The sequence below is a fragment of the Cyprinodon tularosa genome, unplaced genomic scaffold (assembly GCF_016077235.1).
Source record: "Cyprinodon tularosa strain WSP-4 unplaced genomic scaffold, ASM1607723v1 ctg26, whole genome shotgun sequence".
NCBI classification, from domain to species: domain Eukaryota; kingdom Metazoa; phylum Chordata; class Actinopteri; order Cyprinodontiformes; family Cyprinodontidae; genus Cyprinodon; species Cyprinodon tularosa.
Window position 1 is genome coordinate 3,545,653 of NW_024038961.1, and position 19,215 is coordinate 3,564,867.

At 39.1% G+C, this 19,215-nt stretch overlaps 1 protein-coding gene across 8 annotated transcripts in view; it reads left to right on the plus strand.

The window, feature by feature from the left end:
- The first annotated feature begins 274 nt into the window (after nucleotides 1-274).
- nfyc (nuclear transcription factor Y, gamma) overlaps nucleotides 275-19,215 on the plus strand; it is a 30,765-nt gene continuing 11,824 nt past the window's right edge. For 2 of the 8 annotated variants that reach the window (XM_038288927.1, XM_038288933.1), the window contains exons 1-4: nucleotides 275-404; nucleotides 15,802-15,908; nucleotides 16,024-16,095; nucleotides 18,310-18,423. In XM_038288927.1, coding sequence (XP_038144855.1) covers nucleotides 15,813-15,908; nucleotides 16,024-16,095; nucleotides 18,310-18,423 — 282 coding nt within the window. In that variant the 5' untranslated portion in view covers nucleotides 275-404; nucleotides 15,802-15,812. Of the gene's footprint in view, nucleotides 405-3,973; nucleotides 4,110-4,497; nucleotides 5,007-15,801; nucleotides 15,909-16,023; nucleotides 16,096-18,309; nucleotides 18,424-19,215 lie in introns of those variants that run through there. The other 6 variants (XM_038288930.1, XM_038288934.1, XM_038288932.1 and 3 more) reach the window with 5 other exon arrangements.

Consider the following 19,215-nt stretch of genomic DNA (forward strand, 5'->3'; position numbering starts at 1 on the left):
TCCGACATCTCTTAAAAACTTCTTAATAATACCCTATTTGGTTTAAAAATAAAGCAATCTTTTTGTGGTAGTTGAGATTCTATTACCGTAGTATTAAATACTTAAAAGGCAGTTGGGGTTTCTGTTTTTCAAACGTTTATTGTTACGAATAGAACTCTATAATGGTTGGTTTTCGTTATATATATTCATTTTAATAGTTTGTACTTATAAACAACCTTAAAATATTAGCTGCAAATGTGTGGCCAGCCTTCACTGAACTCCATCGGTCTTCTACGTACTTGCTACGTCATCGCGTAAATGTCTTTCCGGTTCTAGGCAGCCGCCATCTTGTTTCTCTTTGCAAGCTAAATAAAATAAATAATACGCTGAACCGGACTTCACTTCGAACGAACCCGTAAAAGAAAGTAAGAGACTGAAATTAATTTACATTGGTGTTCTTATCAAGATAGCTATCTGTAATGAACGAAAGTGGGGGCAATTACTTGGCATAATTTCATTTGCTGTTCTTGACCAATAGACGATTGTTTTGGAAGATGAACACAGGCGCCATTTCCCTCCCCGCTCTCTGAGGCGCTTATTGGTGGCCCGCTCTAAGGATCACGGGTGGTCAGGAAACTGGTGTTCTGCGGACGCCATTTTGGTGCTTGTATGCTAGGTTGTTAGCGCAGTTAGCCACTTCGATGAGAGCCCGAATGGCGTTAGTTGCAGAACGAACTTATCCTTAAAAACCTTGATTGGTGGAATCTAGTCCGAGGTTTGATTGGTCTGAAGGACAGATCCAAACGTTGTCTTTATTGGTTAGACTGTTTCTTCCAAGCTTTGCAAACTTTCATATGGTGACAGGACTCGTTGGCAATTAGTGACTATTATCGCTCCTTCGGCGAATAGATATCTGTGCTACACGGCCAGTGAGGTTCTCCAGCAAGCTAGCGTAAACTTCAGTCGTTTATTGTACTGTGCCACCTAATTGACCAGCCGGACATTAATTATTAGCGGAGAAAAGATACCCTGCTGTGGCTGCTCTTTTACGCGTTTAACGTTACCGTTGGTCAGTGAAACGCTGCGCTTTGCTCTGATATTTTAGGAATTATACTCTTGCTTGCTGCCATTTAGTACCGTTTTCAGTTACATTGAAGCTTAAAATGTAAACTTTTAGTTTAATTTTGGAAAACATAGAAAGGAGTTCTTCCCTTTATTTTTTATACTATTATTTGCTGTTGGACATTTTTAATAACATTGATTTTTAAACATGAGTTAGGCCTGTTTTATCCTAATTAGCAAAGTCAACAACCCTTTAAATGCTTAATCCTACACCCACTTTCCTTGGTTATTTAAAGTTAGGAAACTATGCACCCTGCCTTATATATAATACACTGTAGAGATGGACATATACACCGGAAGACCGATATTACTGTTTTATTATTAGGTGTTGGCCGATCATTTGTGCTTTCAGCAGCCATGAGATCAGCTGAACATGTATTGCCACATCATCTACTTATTTTTAATGTCTTGTTTGAATTGGGTTCTGGTCTAAATTAATACTTTTGTAAAATTTGCAATAATTGTTGTTTTTATCATTTAAATGAAGGATGGGGGGGGTGGGGGGGGGGGGGGGGGGGGGGGGGGGGGGGGAGATTGGCATTAAGTATTGGCCAAAAACTATCGGCAGCACATCTTGGGGATCGGTTTGGCTAATGTCAAAATAATTGTCATCGGCCATAAAAAAAAAAAAGCGTCCATCTGTAGTACACCATTGTCTAATATTACCAACTTTAACACTGTATCAGACGTTTTTTTTTAGTTTTTTATTTGACCAATTTGGTTTTGCTTCTATTTTAACACTGTTCTTCTTCTTGCATTGTTACATTAAATGCTGTGGTTTCGGTTTGTTAAAGTATTTTCTGTTTAAGGTCAGATGTAAACACCTTAGTCAGTCTTGCAACTCTCCCACGGCTTTGCTTATTTCCCACTTAGAATCCCTCTAGTTCCCTCTTCCCATAGTATCTGCAAAGGTGGCCATACCTTTTGCACTTCATATTTCAGTGCATTTCATTGGGATTTTATACTGATGACTATACTAACTTTTGCTGTCATTGTAGCCTTAGTTCTTGCAGGATGCCTCAACATAATCTGCCCATATCCTCCAGCATACTCTCCCTTGCTTACTCTGTATTTAGTTTAATGAATCCTCACACCAATTTCCATATCAAAGCATCTCCATGTATTAAACAGCATCCACTGTGTCTCAAAAATAAAGATACTGTGTCCATAGTGTTGGATTTGTGCAACACATTTATCAGCATATGCCAATTATAATTGTTAAATTTTTCCTTTAATATTTCTGAAGTACTGCTATTCTTTGTTTCTTAGTCACATCAAGTCACAAAAATAGACTGTTTTAGGTTTTAGTTATAAAGTGGCAAAATGGTTTAAAAAAAAGTTCAAGGTACATGATTACCTATGCAAAGTAAGTGTGCTCCACATTTTTATACCAAAGGATGTTCCTTTTATGATGAAAGCTGAAACCTGAATAACCTTTGAGCAAATTAGCCTTCTAACCATTTTGTTTTGCAGGTGGTCATGTGTTTACACGTTTGTGGTGAACGCATGGTTTGACTCGACACCCTGAGGGTGCTGTGTGTTTATGAAACCCAACGTTTGGCTGGCACATGTTTATCTCTAAACAGCATCACTGAAAGAAAACTACGGGCAGTACAGGTCATGGGAAGGTTTCATTAGTATGGTGACCTTGTGTGTCATTGAGGCCTTTTTATTTTGGGTAGCCCAGGACTCAGCTCAACTGAAAAGCACTGTAGCATGTCGGCTGCTGTTGGAGAGCTTAATCTTTCTGCAGCTGCGATGCAATCATTAACCTGATGCCTGCAGTATCTGCCCCAGTCCCTATGTTCCCTGCAAAAATAGAAAAGGGAACATTTAGCTTTGTGTCTCTTGAGTTTCTATCATGTTCCCTCTCCCTCCCTCCACTTGTTCTACCCCTCCCATCCTATAACAACTCTCCTCTCTGTCCTTCTCCATCCTTCCGGTTCCCCTCCCCCCTCCTAGGTTTTTCATTGATGGGACAGGTTAGCTTTTCTTTTCTCTATCCTGACCTTTCTGTTTCACATTATGTTGAAGATTTATATGCAACTGCTTCATAAAACTGGCCTATCTGAAAGGTGTTTTTCCTCAATGATTTGCATATTGTCTGGTACAAAACTCACGATTAGTTATACAATTCAGCAGGAACACCCTGCTTTTATACATCAAAGTTGTCTTCTGTACAAAAAGTTTGCACATCAAGGCAGTCATTGTTTGACAAAAAGGGCATTGTGTGTGACATTGCTGATGTGGCTTTTCTGATGATGTTTTAATTGTGGAAGTTGCTGTGGGCATAGATTCCTGGGGTCAAAACAACAAGTCTTTGTTTACACATCTCTTGAGTCTTGTTTAACCACAAATAGAACAAGAATCATATTCTGTCTTATCTCTCTCCATCTTTCACAACTGCTGTCCAGTCAGCTGATTTATCTTTAGGAGTTTTTGTGCATAGCTCCTTAGAGAATCTGGTTTTAGAATGAATCTTTGTCCCCAAATAGTATTCATGTGTCTCATACATTTGTTTTACCTCTTAATGCATGTCAATGTTCACTTTGTAGTGTGTTATCATCACTACAATGAATGTCATCACAACAAATAAGGCTGCTTTGAGGCTAAATGATTGCAGTACGTACCTGTGCCTCTTAGCAAGGATAAACGAGAAGGCAAGGACAAAATGTGCATTTGTGTGGATGTGCATGTGAGCCTGTGTACACGCAAGAGACAGGGAGGCTGGTTTTAGTATGCTTTTGTACTTTAAATCATGTGGATGCAACATGCGGCATCAGTTCTGGCATTTCTGTCGACCAATGATGGACGAGCTTTACTGCCTGCATCACCGATGTGTGGGCCTGTAACAGGGGACAGGGGGCGGGGCCGACAGAGACATTTAGTTTGACATTGTAAATAAGCAGAAAGCACTTGTCAGAGAGCAGCCTGTGAAGCTTTTCACATCCAACCAGCAGCTGAAGGGACGAGGACCGCCTGAGAGGAAGGAAAAAAAACATGCCAAGGCAAGCGACTAAGATCACACCCTCACACACACTCCCTGCTGAGTTTTCTGCAACTTTATTTGCTTTTTTTTCACCGACGCTCAGCTGCACTCTCTCTTCCTCTTTTCTTTTCCCTGACCCCTATCCTGCAGCTCAAGGTAACTTAGAGCAGGAAGTTGGCTGTCAGTGAAAGGGGGTTGGGCAGAGGGAGGCGGTGGAGCACTGGGGAGGAGGGGGGGCATGCGCCAACCTATGGTGTGTGAGCACCTCGACCCTCTTATTGGCTGCGTCAGCCAAAGTGAGGTGGGAAGCTGGGTTAGAGGCGGGGCTTGGGTGTCATCTAGCATGCTAGATTGATTACGCTCTAACGTTAAAGGGGAAGGAGGCTGAAGATTTTTTTTTTTTTTTTGCGTGTGTGTCAGAAGTACCGCTGTACTGTTTGCTTGCTCCTTTTTTTCTGTTTTCTTCTTGTCCTTGTTTCTGGACTGAGCTGGTGGGGTCAGCTTAAAGACGAACTCATGGGTCACTGACCTAAGTGAGGGAGAAAGGTTAAAAGGGAAAAATGAGTTGGTCAGCAAGTTCGGAGGACTTTGTAAGAGGAGAATTAGTAAAGATGTTTAGAAAGACCTCGTGGACTGCTGAAGAGGACGGAGCAATTTGTAAAGGAAAATGGGGAGGGGGAGGTGGTTCCGTACTCTGAGTCTGGGTTTAGAGCTTTTCAAAGCTGTCCCGTGGAGCCAGAGTGTCTTTTGTCTGCTGATACGATCAGGGAGCTGCAGGAAGTGGAGGAGCATGAGAGTTTTTCTGTCAACCTCTGATCTGCGTGCTGGTCCCCTCAAGGAGACTTGAGCTGGGCTATCTGTTTCCATCTCTTATGCACTCCCAGCAGGCCAGATTGATCACCATGAAGGGCACAGGGTAAGTCCGACAGGTTAACATTGAATTTGTGAACTTAAGTTGCTTTAAGTATCTGAATAAATTCCTAATCTTCTGTCTTTTAAGTCTGTCTCCATCACTCTGCAGGGAAGAGTGTCTGTCCTTTACAGCTGTCCCCCCCCCCCCCCTTTTTTTTTTCTCCTTAGTTCAGTATTATGATTTTCACTAATGTCCTTCGTTTGTCACTTCACTGCATCATGGGTGGTTTCGTGAAATTATCTTTGGTTAAAATAGTTTAAAGATATTACGTTATTTTTAACGGAAATCGAAGTCCTGTCATCTTGGGATGTCACTTGCTTTGACTTTGGCCCACCGTGTACAAAAACATGCACTCTGTGCCCTGATATTGACTGAATGGAAGAGTGCTGCTGCCAAAAATCTGACTCAGTGCTCAAATGGACCTTGGTGTCTTGTTGGCGCTGACATTGAGAGCGGGCCCTTTAGGTGCTGCTTTGCTTTTTTTCTTCTCTTTTAAACTGACCTTCTTGGTCACATGTAGGTGCCAGGCTGGAAAGAAGGCAAGGGAAGATTTAGTTGAAAATGGTGATGCTCTATTAAAGGTCATCCATTTTGAAATCTTTATTCCAACAAAAAATTGGGAATTACTGGATTTTTAATCAAGGCATGTTTTCTTGATGTTTTATTGTTTGTTATTTTTTGATTAAACTCAAAAATGTGCCTCACTGATTCTTTGTAGTTTTGATCCATTTTGATATTTAGAGGAAATTGATTTTTTTTCTATTTTCTTTCTTCTCTAATTAGGAATTAGGGGAAATTGTCTGATTCCAATCTACTGCAGACTGATTGGAAAAGCTCCAGTTTTAGACCATTTGCACAGGACATTTTATTTAATAAAGAAAATATTAGTATTGTGCATCAAAACCTGTTCTCTCTGACAACATTATGATCAAAATAGGTTTCAAATTCAAAGGATTCACCTTCCTTCATTCATTTTTACTATTTTTCAAGGCTGCCCTTTTTAAAAAGATGAAATTGTCCAGTGAGCTGTTTCCAAACGAAATTTCTTTTTGTTTTAAGCTTGTGTAAACAAAATGACAAATAAAATCTGTCTAAAAAAAAAGTCTTAAGCAACATTTAAACCTGTTTGACTCTTTCGAATAAACATTTGGGTTCCTGCCATTTATTTCTTTACACCTTAGCTATTTAAGCAGGAATTGTTTGCACACATGCACATGTCTATCGCCAACTAGTGGCATGGCAGGGAATTTACTCTTTTTTTCAAATTTCTACTAGTGTGCACGGAGATTGTGATTACTTATTAGTTTTTTTATGGATTGTTGTTCTGTGCTCAGACCTAAATGGAGGTCCCCAGGGGTGGAGGTGCAGCTGGTTATAGTGACCTCAGGACCCCCTCAGGTCCCCCTCCCCAATGGTGCCAGACACCCAGATGGGACGGACTGTCAGCCTGTCAGCTTCAGGGGCAAAGCAGGCTAATGGTTTGATCTGATCCTTTCTGATGGAGTCTTCAGAGGACGCGTCTTCTCTCACTTGCCTCTGACTCTTTCTTTCTGCCTCTTGTGCTCCCAGAATTGAAGTTCCCTTGGTGCCTTTGACAAAACAGAGTCCTGCCGAGGGAAGCGAGAGATTGAGAGAGGGAGACTAAAAATAACTCTTAAGTTAAAGTGGTTGTTGCCAAATCCCAGGGTTGGTTGCTGTTTGAATGAGATTTGAATATCATTTGTAGATCTACACAAAATTCAAACAAACCTTTTTAATGAGCTGGCCATCATATCCTTAAAATGACCACAGCTGCTCTACCCTCCCTCTTTCCCCTGCTCATGTGTACATCAACAATGAACGCTCTGTTATTTATTTTAAACTTTTTTGCGCTCAGGTGTTTTTACCCATGCCTAGTTTGATGCAAGAGACCAGGCCTAGCATTGGATGAAGGTCACAGGAAGGAGGCACTGACTCCTGCAGTATCTCTGTTTGCAAACGAGAAGTAGAAATTTGGAGAACGATAGGAAGAAGTAACACTTATTTAGGAAAACACCAAACATAGCTAATATTTGCAGTGTCCACTATTTTTATTATTTTTTTTGGCTTCTTAGAAAGTGGAAAGCCTGAACTGCCTAGGTCACTTGGTTGCTGCAGGGAAAGTTAGAAAAACCTGTCGCTTTTCACCCCCCTCCCACCCCCCCCGTCTCCATTTCATCTCCCTTTTCTCCCTCCTCCCTCTCTGGGTTCTCTCGCTCCTCTGTTGAATGACCTTGGGAGATCACTGACTAGCACTTCCTGGAGTTTGCTTGAAGCAGAACCAAGGGCAAAGTTTGCAGGGCGGTTCGGTCAGCTAGTTTGTACTGGACAGGTCAAAGGGATCAGGTTGATGAGCAGCGAGCATGTTCATCATTAATACCCTAACTCATCTTTCTCTGTAATCTATCGACACTTGCACTAACATATGCACAAAAAAGTAGGCGCATCTTTGTTGTAAATCTATAATTCCTGGCTGGAAACCTCTTGTGTTTTTTTTTATTTTTTGTGGGTGTTTTTTTCTACCAGGTAGATTATTTACCCTGCATGCTGTACCCACGCCAGTGTGCTGTTTGTTATGAAGGAGGGAGGGGGCATAAGTCTAAGTGCTTTGATAGTTCACAGTTTGCGTGTAGAACTCTCCTTTATTCAGGGCTATGCTTCAAAATAAATGTCAGTATGACCCTTGAATGTGTTTCATCCATCAGAGTAAAACTGTCTTATAAAACAAAAGGCCTTTTCTCTGTCATATTTGTCTCTGTTAAGCATGCTAGTTAAAACTTCAACTTTTTATAACCTTAATTCCAAATTGCCTACTCTGTATCACTGACAGTTTCACTCATCACCGCCTTTCAACTGATTTAAAGACTTACAGTGAAAAAGCAATCATCCATCCATGAGCCTGCTTTTTGTTTACTCTGACAGTTTGAGTTTGATCGCTTCACTTTCCAAGAAGGGAAACCTTACGAGTCTACAGGTGAAAACCTCACTGTGAGAGTATATGTAAGCACGTTAGATTTGTATCAGTCAATCGGAGGAAGGTTATGACTTTTCCTCCACTGACCAGAAAAATATCAGATTTCTTTTTTTACCGTTCCTAAAATGTATCTACACCCCCTTCCAATAAAGAATAAACAAGTAAATACATCATGCAGCTCTGCAGTGTTTTCTATCATATAGTCATTTTGGAGAAAACAAACTGAATCAAAATTAGAGAAGACAAGTCAGACTGCAAAGAAAATGGAAATCTGGTGTCAGCCAGGAAGAGTTAGATTGGTCAGTTGTCCTATAAAATATTGGTTCCACTTTACAGTAAGGCTCCTCTTATAGAAGCCTAATAAATAATTCATAGATATGTCATTGATTAATCTCTAAAAGCGTTATAACTCATATGTTTTTATTATTGTCCCAATCAATATATCAAACATGCTATAAAAGTCTATCTTGCAAATGCTTGTTGTTCTTTCAAGGTATTAACAATTTGAAATGTCGAATATAAACAACTCTATCTGAAACATATAGCAATATAGATTCGGCTCACAATTTGACAAGAAATTGGTCAGTTTTTTTTCTCTCGCTTAGCCTTAATTAAGACATAAGAAGCACTTATAAATGTGATATATGGCTTTAACAGATGTCTACATACGTATCTTCCCTTCTGATGCGGATCTGAGTATTGACAGATGGAAATAGTGACCCAATACAATATTGGATACTGGAAACATACTGTTGCTACTTATTTAGTAGCTAAGGGATATTAAAAAAGGCTTGATGAAGTGATTTTACTCAAACCGAGAATAACAGCCAATAACAGTTGGTTTGAAAACAACTGATCCATTTGTGATTAACAAAAAACCTGAATAGAAGCAGAGTTTCTGTCACCTTGCTTATATGTAAGATTTTACATATAATATAATATTAGTTATTTGCCTAATAGTAGATTGATATCTGATATTAGTATCAGATTAGGACATCCCTGATATCTGTATATTATTTATGGCCATGTATAAGTAGAGGCTTATTGTAAAGTGTTTGCAAATTACCTTATGCCTTTGAAAAGGACACCTTGTGTCGCTTCTAGGGTCTTATAGGTAAAATAATTTATATGGTTTGGAATCTATTTGTTTGTGACCAGTTGTCACACTTGCACATGAGAAATTCCTTCATCCCTGAAAGCTGAGAATGAGCAATTTGATTAGTCAGGTTTTTAGATTAAAAAAAAAAAAGTTGGTTCCATTGCTATTAAAATCTGCAGTCTTACTTTTTGTATAGTTTATAAAATAATTTACTTGTGAGATACTAGAGAGAATGCATTTTTTCTAACTGTAAATACAGTCATTCTAATGATGACATATAATTAATAGTGAAAATGTCAGAATTTAATATCTAAAAAGTCTTTATTCGTTAAATTTAAAAGCGGCCAGCGTTCTGTTTCTATGCCTTAGCAAGGGTCTTATGAGATTTATTAGACAGGGCTTAAAGGCTCATTGGATGCAGGCAGATGTCAGAGTTGAAGCAGGTCGACGCTGCCGAAGACGGGCCTCTTAAAGTGATGTTACAGAATGGGAGAGTAAAAAAGAGAGATTAGACCAGTGGTTCTCAAACTTTTTCTGTCATTCCCCACTTTGGACAAGGGGGAATTTTCAAGCCCCGCCTGTCCCCATCGCCCCAACACAATGCTAATGAAATATTCAACAATCTTAAAATGTTCCAATTTTATTGAAGTAACAAGTAGTATCTAAATACAAATCTACATCAAATAACAGCAAGCTCAAAAATAAAGAAAATAAAAATGCAGCTGTGTCAAAATTTGTATCAAGCTCAAAGATAGAAAAAATTAAAGTGCCACTCTGCAATCTGTTAATAAAAGAAAAGAAGTGAAATCCATCTGGCAAGACAGGTCTATTTATCCCTGCATTAGTGGCTGCAATGAGCCTGTTTTGCATTGCAGTTTCTCAAAACGGGGTTGCAGGCTTGATACTGCCACTCTCAAGTCATGCTCAATGTTCTGCTGAGATCTGTATTTTGTTTTCATTGAAGCAGCAGCTGAAAAGCCCATCTCACAGAGATATGATGTGGCAAAGGGAAGAAGAATGCACACAGCTCTCTGCCCGATGAGTGGATACTCGCTCTCCACTCCTAACCAGAAACATGAACATGTGGCTGTGTGAATCAAACGCCGTTATTTATTTAAGATAAAATATTTCAAATTCAGTTATTTATGATCAACCTGCGCCGTCAATCCCGGCGCATGTGCGCTTTATTTGCAGTCTGGACGCAAAAGTTAAACATGCTGTGTCTCTGCTCTGACTGCAGCGCTGATAGGGACTCCTGCAATAGCGGGGGAGAACGGGGTTGGGACGGGGGAGGCGCCCCACGGCAGCACCTGCCGCTGGAGGACAAGAAAAGGAACGATACGTGCTTTCACGTAAGAGTCTCCAAAAGGCGCTAGATTTGTTTTTTTGAAAAAGAGTCGCTGGAGGGGTCTGAAATATAGCGACAAAGTCGCTGAGTTGGCAACACTGGGGCGCGAAAGTTTATTCTGTTACAAATAATATGCCGACGTCACGTCAATCATTATTTTGGCACTTCAGTTCCAGGGGAAATTTTTCTCATATCTAATGTTCTTTTAATTAGACTGCATGTAGGCTAGTAATGATTACTTTGTGGGTTTGATTGGTCTAAAAAGCGGCAACATACAGCTATAAGGACAGTTTGCTCTCACACATTCTACATTTATAGTCACACACACACACACACACACCGGAACTTGGCGCGCCCCACCTGTCACGTCTCAATTCCCCACCAGTGGGTCGCGCCACACACTTTGAGAACCGCGGGATTAGACCAACATTAGCGCTGATTCAGCTGCTGCAAGCAGAGCAGCATCGACTTTCTTATAGAGGATGGAGGAGGAGGATCAGGTGAAGGGAAATAAGACGGAGGAAACGAGGAGCGCTCAACTGCGGAACAAGACGCACCAGAGAGGAAATAGGAGTAGAGATGTGGAACGCACATAGGAGGAAGAGCAAGTTGCTGCAAAAGTTTTTTTTTACAGCACAGACATTTGGCACTTAAAAACCCATGGTACTATATTTTTCAGGAAACCAAACGTTGTCATTTTTCTGTCCCCATGACCCCTCAGAAGGACAACTACACTGCAGGGAAGAGTTCAGCATTTTTTCCATCCTAATATAGCATACAGCTGCAGCTCAGGGCAAACCAGCACAGCCATATATCGTGGAATAATGCAGCCTCTTTTGGAGTGAGAATTTTGAAGTCTGTTAAATGTGCTGAAATCTTTTTGTAAAGGTCGTTTTTAGTGGAAATGATGAGATTAACCTTAATAAACAAGCTGTATCATTTCTGTACAACACGCATTTATCTACTTAATAATAGAGTTTCATTAATCAGTGCTTGATATGGCCTACTCTCTTATTGGTAGGGTAAATCCTGAAAAATCTGAAGCCTTTCTCATGATTCATCTAATTTAATGATGAATGACGTCATTGGAACACAATTATGACCAGGTTGTTGCGTTGCAATGGTGATACGTGTTGTGATCAGTTTACATGTTTTTTGTTGATCCTATATATCAAAAGGGAGTGTTTAAAGACAGAGAGCTGGAATTAAACCTGAGACTAAATAAAACAGCAGCTCAGTCTGCATAGAAAAGTTAAACTGAAACCTGAGATACTCATCACTTAAAAATAAAACATCTTGGTATATTTCTTTTTTTTTTTTGTGGCTCTGATGTACTATTCCTTTAAGTCTTGAGGAAATTGTCTTATTCTGATGTATGAAAAGATGTGTGGAAAAACTGAAATGAGCAAAGCACCAATTTACAAAGATCACAGTGGAGCAGTTGTCACCCTGGCTTTTTATGTCTACCCCCTGTCTGACAGATTGACAGGCTCTCATGCAAACTTGCCATTAATGCAAAGCATTTCAAAATATTGTTAATGTTGCTTAACACTGCTCCCCAACGGGATGGGTAAAACGCAGAGGGGAATTTCTCCAATGTGAGTTTATAAAGTTCAATTAACTGCAAGAAAAGCACACTAAACTAGTAGAGCTAAATGCTAAAAAGGCATGTTGATGCTTGGCTGCTTTTTCTCACGTTTTAGCCTGCCTCTCATTGCAGTTGCTTTCTCATCTCTGCTCACATGTTGACTTGACTTCGCCCCTCCTTCCTCCGTGGTTAGTAGGGGTGGGTATTGGCAAAGAAGTCACGATTCGATTCGAATCACGATTCACATGCCACGATGCGATTCTATCACGATGCATCACGATACTTGAAATATTGCGATGCATTGTGATATTTTCACTGAACACTGTAAGAAAAAGATACAGCCCTTACCAGTGGCTGACTGGCTGGGTGTGATCTGGATAGTGTCTTCAATTGATACATAACTGAAAGCAACTGAATTCATACATAGCTGTATTTATTGAAATTACTTTTGGAGGTGTTGCAATGAAAACAAATACTGGACAGAAATATTACTATTACTGGCATGGACACACCAACAAAAAGATCTTAGGATTCATCAAACTTAAAATAACAAAATGAGGATAATCAGTCCGGACATGCTTATGACACAAAGCAGCAGGCGTCAACACATCCGCAGCGACATCTGCTGGACTGGAAGTTGTATTCCACTTGGTTTGATTGATGTGCGCCAACCATTAATGTATTTTATTTGTTCATTTTTTTTTTTTTAATAATCGATTCTTGCCTTCAAGAATCGATTCAGTAGATCACAAAAATTAGAATCACGATTCATCGATTTGACGATTATTTTGCACACCCTTAGTGGTTAGTGTGTGGTTGTATATTTACATTGAAGGTTATAGGGTTAGAGAAGGATGTGCCACTTCAAAGAGTTTTTTTTCTTTCTTTTCTTTCTTCAACCGTTCTGTTCTTGCTTTGGAGGAAATGTAGATTAAATTGGCTAAAAAAACAGAATAAAGATCTGGGGAGATGTTTAGTGGCACGGCGTTATCATCATTAGCAGCCTGATGGTCGTCTTTAACGTTTAACAAATAGCCTAATTATTGTTCCTTATCAGGCTGCCAGCTGGACAGAGCCACTCCAGCTGGCAGACTGTACACATGCAGAACCACAATAATGTCTTGTTAACCAATATCACAATATCAAATGCTGATATTTAAAGCTAAATAACCTGTTTTTGTGTTGCAAAGATTTAGGATTAGATGAAATAACCTATGGAAGTCAGTTTATCTATTGAGATTATGATAACCATAAAAACAAAAATAAAACTACAATTCCCATTAGTTGTCATTCTCCTGTGGAATGCTGGGATTGTTCTGCAGACTGCAGGTCTTCAATCAACCTTGAAATGCAACTGGACACAAGAGCGTCAGAGAGTGAGGGGGAGACACTGTCAAGGTCAATCACTAGCCTGGCATGCATAGCTTGAAGCGGGCCGATTGATTTATATAACCCCTCCCTCCTCACCCACTATTCTGTCTTATCGATTTAGGCTACTGTCTGTTGAAAAACTGAATGACAGGGCAGGATGCAGAAATGCTTCTTCTGTAATATTCAGTAACCTGCCAGATAGACACTACTTTCCTGTCAGAGATCAGCTGATTGAAGGGCACAGGATTTCAGTCAGTGTGTATATTTCTGTGAAATATTTTCAGCTGCTTTTAGGTAAGCATGGCAAAAAAAAAAAAAAGCTGATTAAAAACTGAAAGGGTGTATGTGGTATCATACTATTTCCTGGACCTGCATTAAAGCTAGTCATGCTTGTTGGATACCATTAACTATGTTTGTTTGCAAAACTGTGGAGCCAGATTTAGTAGGTAAGCTGATAACAACAGAGGTTATTATGAATTATTTAGTGAGCTGTGGAATATGTTGTTTTATTTATGCTTAAAAATCTTATTGGGAATATTTGAAAGAAGATGTCTCATTTGATTTGTTGTGTTCACTATGAATCAGAGGCCAGTCTAATATATTTTCTCCTGATAACCTTGTTTTATAATATTTGTGACAAAAAAGAAAAAAAGTATTGCTGGTAACATACTAAAAAGCCAATACAGACTATTCTGGAGAGCCCAAACTTCCAACTATGTGTTGAGTTGCATTTATAGATCTTTGCTGTATCTTAAAAGATCTTAAATACACCATATTGTCCATATCCGTGGTCATGTTTTATTAAGGTGCCATGTAAGATTTATTTGTTTTTTTTTTTACATTCCTTTTCTTAATCAAATTGACCTTTTTTTTTTTTTACTGAAACTGGTTCACTGTATGACAAGATTATTATGTAATACCTGTTTCTGGGGAAGTTTACGTTTAACAGGCTTTGACTTGAAAACGGAAGTTACAGGGGTATGTTAACCCCCTGCCTTAGTTCAGCCAGTAAAGCTCTTAGATTTAGCTTCCTGCAGCTTGCAAGAAACCGATGTTAGCGTCTAGATGGCTGAAGGCAGAGGACAGCACCTGTTGTTTCCTTCTACATAATAAAGTGAAGACAAAGCCCATCTTGGAAACTCTCCCCTGCACAGCTTCTGCTGTTCCTGCTGTTTTGAGGACTTGTTGGTCTTTGCTGGTCCTCATGTATCCCTGCTTTGCCTTAACGCCCTCAGATTGCATCAACATGCATCAATCAAATAACCTGAGGAACTACTTAGAAGTTAATCAAATTCATAGAGGAAAACCAGACAAATGTGCCTTATAAAAAATATCATGAGCTCTCCCGCTTGGTAGATTGTTGATACGGTATGTTCTAATCCCTCACGATCTAATATCATTATATCATCCTCCCCTCGCCCAGGCTATCCTTTGTTACGTCATGTCTCACTGTCTCTCTTGATTTGTCCCTCTTTCTGTGTCATTCGACCCACAACGCTTGCTTGCGCAGCGTTTTTATCTCTGGCCCTGTCTGTCTCTCATCTCTTACTGCTAAAGCTGCTGGAACTTTGTCCTTAATGCTGGATTAATACTGAACTTGACAAGGCCCATTCCGTTCCTCATGCACTACAAAACAACTCTTGTAAACACCTCCACGTTTGTTTCCTTGTTCCCATGTTCCTGTTTCCCCTCCCCCCTGTTCATCCAGTCTTTTTGCAAAGTTAAAATGAAAAAAGGGAGAGTGGCTCTGATCAGCACACTCTTAAGCTCTGCAAGCTCAGACAGGCAGGCCAGTATTCCCAAACCAGATTCCTGGCATGCCATAGTAACCTGCCAGCTCCTCTTTCACACTGGCTGACCCCTTATCAAGACTTTCTTTATGCAAGAGTCCAAATGAAGAATTGCTTTTCTCTACATTTTTTTTTATTGTTTCTCTGTCATTAAGAGATTTCTTTTTCTTTTTTCTATCCCGCTCTTTGCTCTTACATCAGAGGTTTAGCGTCATCCCTGCTGCTGAGGTCACAAGCTGTATTTAATTGCACATGAAAAGTGCGTGCTTGTTGAGGAGCTTTAGCAGAGTGCAGAAGTTGAAAGAGCCTTTGACAGTCAGGGGGCACACAGCTTCTCTGAATCCGAGTTCCTTATCTTTATAATGTCAGCATCTTGAAACCACAAGAATAGAAGCCTTTTGCATCTCCCTTTGGATTCCAGTCAGTCATATTTACAGGTTGTGATAAGATATGATGTGCTGATACCTCTCACCCTTTCAGGCTTGGTTTGGACTAACATTTCAAGTGTCCTTGGCCTGTTGAAACAGTTTTTATTTATTTATATTCTTTGTTTTTGTTTTGGGTTCTTCAATAATATTTACTCACATCCTTCTTGTCATCCTTCACGCAGCCCAGTAGAAGATGTCGGATGCATTTGGAGCCGGTACCTGCGATGCCCAGCAGACGCTTCAGTCCTTCTGGCCTCGAGTCATGGAGGAGATCAGGAACTTAACTTTAGTGGGTTCAAACTGCTTTCAAATTCAGCACAAATCCATGTTTTATACTAGAGCATTTTATCTGATCAGCTATCCCTAAGATGTGTTTTAAGAAAGTAATAATCCGTTTCTTTCAGAAGGATTTCCGTGTGCAGGAGCTGCCCTTGGCTCGAATCAAGAAAATTATGAAGCTGGATGAAGATGTCAAGGTAACCACCAAACCAAAATATGAGCTGTTGTGAGGAAATAAATCTAATGTTGAAGTTTTTACACCTAGTGGACACGACTTTGAAAGCCAAGGATTTAATTGAAGCTATAAAATGTGTCAAATATACACTATTATATTTATTTTAAAAACTAGCATTAAGTACGTACGTTTATTTATTTAGCATTTTTTACAGGTGAAAATAAAATCGTCAAGGGTCGGGGGGGGGAACTGTAGAGTGATAAAAGATTTATTAATAAATAAAAAAAATGATTGAGATTAATAACAAAATTACAAAAATTAAGCTGGTAGCAAATATGTTTAATTAAATTGGGGACTTTTTTTTCTGCATTTATCTTTTGAGTTACATTTTTATTATCAAAAGTTTTAGAGTAGATTTATACACAAACCTTCCCAAATAGGAAATGTAATATTTTTAGAATCATTATTAAAATGCATTCAATTTAAAATATTTGAAGTATTTATGTGATCCAACAGATATTAAGGATCCCACATTCTAATCTGGACCAAATCTATCCTCCAACCTCCTTCTTTCTTATTAGGACACATCCTGCATTAGCTACATAGCCTTTTTGATAATATAACATTATTACTTATTGATACCTGTAGGGCTTTAAATACGTGGGTGCTTTGGTACCACAAACGGAAACCTGCAGTGGCCTAATAGCTCTCAGTGGATTTTTCCATCACATCAAAATCTCTCATAAGCACCAAGACTACAGATGCACCAATCAACAGGCTAGAAATCAGAATTAGATCATTTTTCTTCAATCACCTCTAATCGGAGATGCATGCTAAAGGGTAAGGTTTTATTCTCCCATTTATTAAATAGATTAAAACTAAGGACTCCAACCCTTTTCCATCCATAACCTTATAAACCAACATCAGTTACTTTGATGCCACATTTTTAGATTGAGGAAAAACTATAAAGGCTTTGGGCCAGAGATTTTGAGGCATATATAATGATTTTAATCGCTTCTTTTCTGACTCTTTAAAAACTACAAATCTACATGTAACATATTTCCCTGTTTATGGATTATAGTGCAAAATAAATCAATAAATGGAGCCAGCAGGTCAGACCTCCTGCTATAACTAGCAACTCCTTAGGTGACGCTGCCGTGTGGCAGGTTGGCTCCTAATAAATAAAAAGATATTTAGGTGAACGGCAAATATCACAATCATCGTTGCAACATCAGTGAAAGCAGAATTGTGATTTCCAAGGACTGCTGGGGCTCCATATTTGGTAGGATATTGTATAACAGAAATCATGTGTTCACTCTCTGCATTGATGATATATGCCTGTTAAAATGGGTTCTGACTGCCTTTCAAACAGTTAAAGTATATTTTAGAGTCTGAGATAATGGTGGCTGTCGTGTGATGGCAGACAGAGAAAAGGGTCACAAATTAGGCCAATCATTGTCCAAAACCATCACTACAATTTTCAGCAACGCTATCACAAGGATTTCTTTTCCTACAAAGGCCCAGCCCTGCGTTCCTGTCATGATCGAACTGGAAAAGAACATGGACTATGTTAAATCTATAAACAATACAACATGAAAACGAAAAACCTCCTTTAGTGCCTATAAGAAGTACAAACCAGAATATAAACTATTCCCTGATTGTCAGATCTACCTTGGTAATCTGTGGCTCTAATGGATAAGGTGGAAATTTCCCCCAAAATAGACTTTAATAATCTCATGACATTTTTGTCCATATTTAATATGTCTGGTAAAAGTATGATTGTTCTCCTATAACAGCCGGTTTTGGTCTCCTGCAGAAAGCTTAGAAAACATGCGTGTGCTTTAAATGTGCCTTGTCCAGAGTGCTGTCCTATCCTCTTAGCAAAGCAGAGCTTAAAGCAGTTAAGAGATCAGCAGATCACTAACATATCTGGGAGAGACCCTTCTGTCTGTTCTGACACAGCAGCTTTTACTGCATTCATGCAGGGCTTATATAGCACATGACGCACATTATACTTTATTTTGCTGCCGATTTGATTTTACTGACTAAATCATGTGCAATAAATATAGTTATATTGCCATGAGTTATCTTTAAAAAGCATTTCAGACTTTGATAGAATTGTATATTTTAATATAATTCATTAACTGCAGATTTGAGATCTTAGCCTAAAGTCAGGGTTATTCATGTTACTTTGAACAGGTGTGTTTATTCAGGTGTGGCACTGTCCTCTCTACAGATGATTAGCGCCGAAGCCCCGGTCCTGTTTGCCAAAGCTGCACAGATCTTTATAACAGAGCTCACCCTGAGAGCGTGGATCCACACCGAGGACAACAAGAGGCGTACACTACAGGTCGGTGGCACATTTGAGTGGCAAGAAATCAGCTTTCCCCTTTTCACTTCCTCTTTAGTGATGTTTGAGAACCAGAGCCTTTAAAGTTTAATAAATAGAATCTAACCAAAATTTTGACTACTCTATGATTTTTTGTTTTTAACCTTACTTTATAACCTTTGTCTGTGTCATAAGCTTCTTACCAATTTATCCTTCTTCCAGTGATATTGAACTGAGTTGGTAACTTATTTCCTCCAGCGGCCATTTTTCCTGTCCCAACCTACAAACGCTTTTTAACATGATTGCAAAAGGGGGAGAAATATATATTAGAATGCCTACAAAATCAGCCTGGGGCTTCTCACTTTAATGCAAACATGGGTAACTTGAAAAAGATAAAGAAACTCTGAACTCCAATGTATTTATTTATTCCTGGTAGATTAAACATTTATTTTTTATTATAAGAAAGATAAATGTAAATATAAGAAATTGTTGTTTTTTTCCCAACACATTTTAGAATTATATCCATTTTTTGCAGAAATTATTAATACCAAAGTGATAGGAAAATTATGCATGATTTTTCAAAGTTAAAAGATCTAAAACATGCGGTGTATTTGTTTTGTGTCCATCTGGAACCTCCAATAAATCAATTACGACTGATTTCTTTCAGAGGTTGCATAATTACTTAACATAGCCCACCCATGTGTTGTTTAATCTTATTATAAATTCAGCAATTCTATGAAGGCCTCACAGGTTTGTTAGAGAACATTGGTGGCTTTTAAGAGTATGGAAATGCTGCAAACCTACCAGTACATG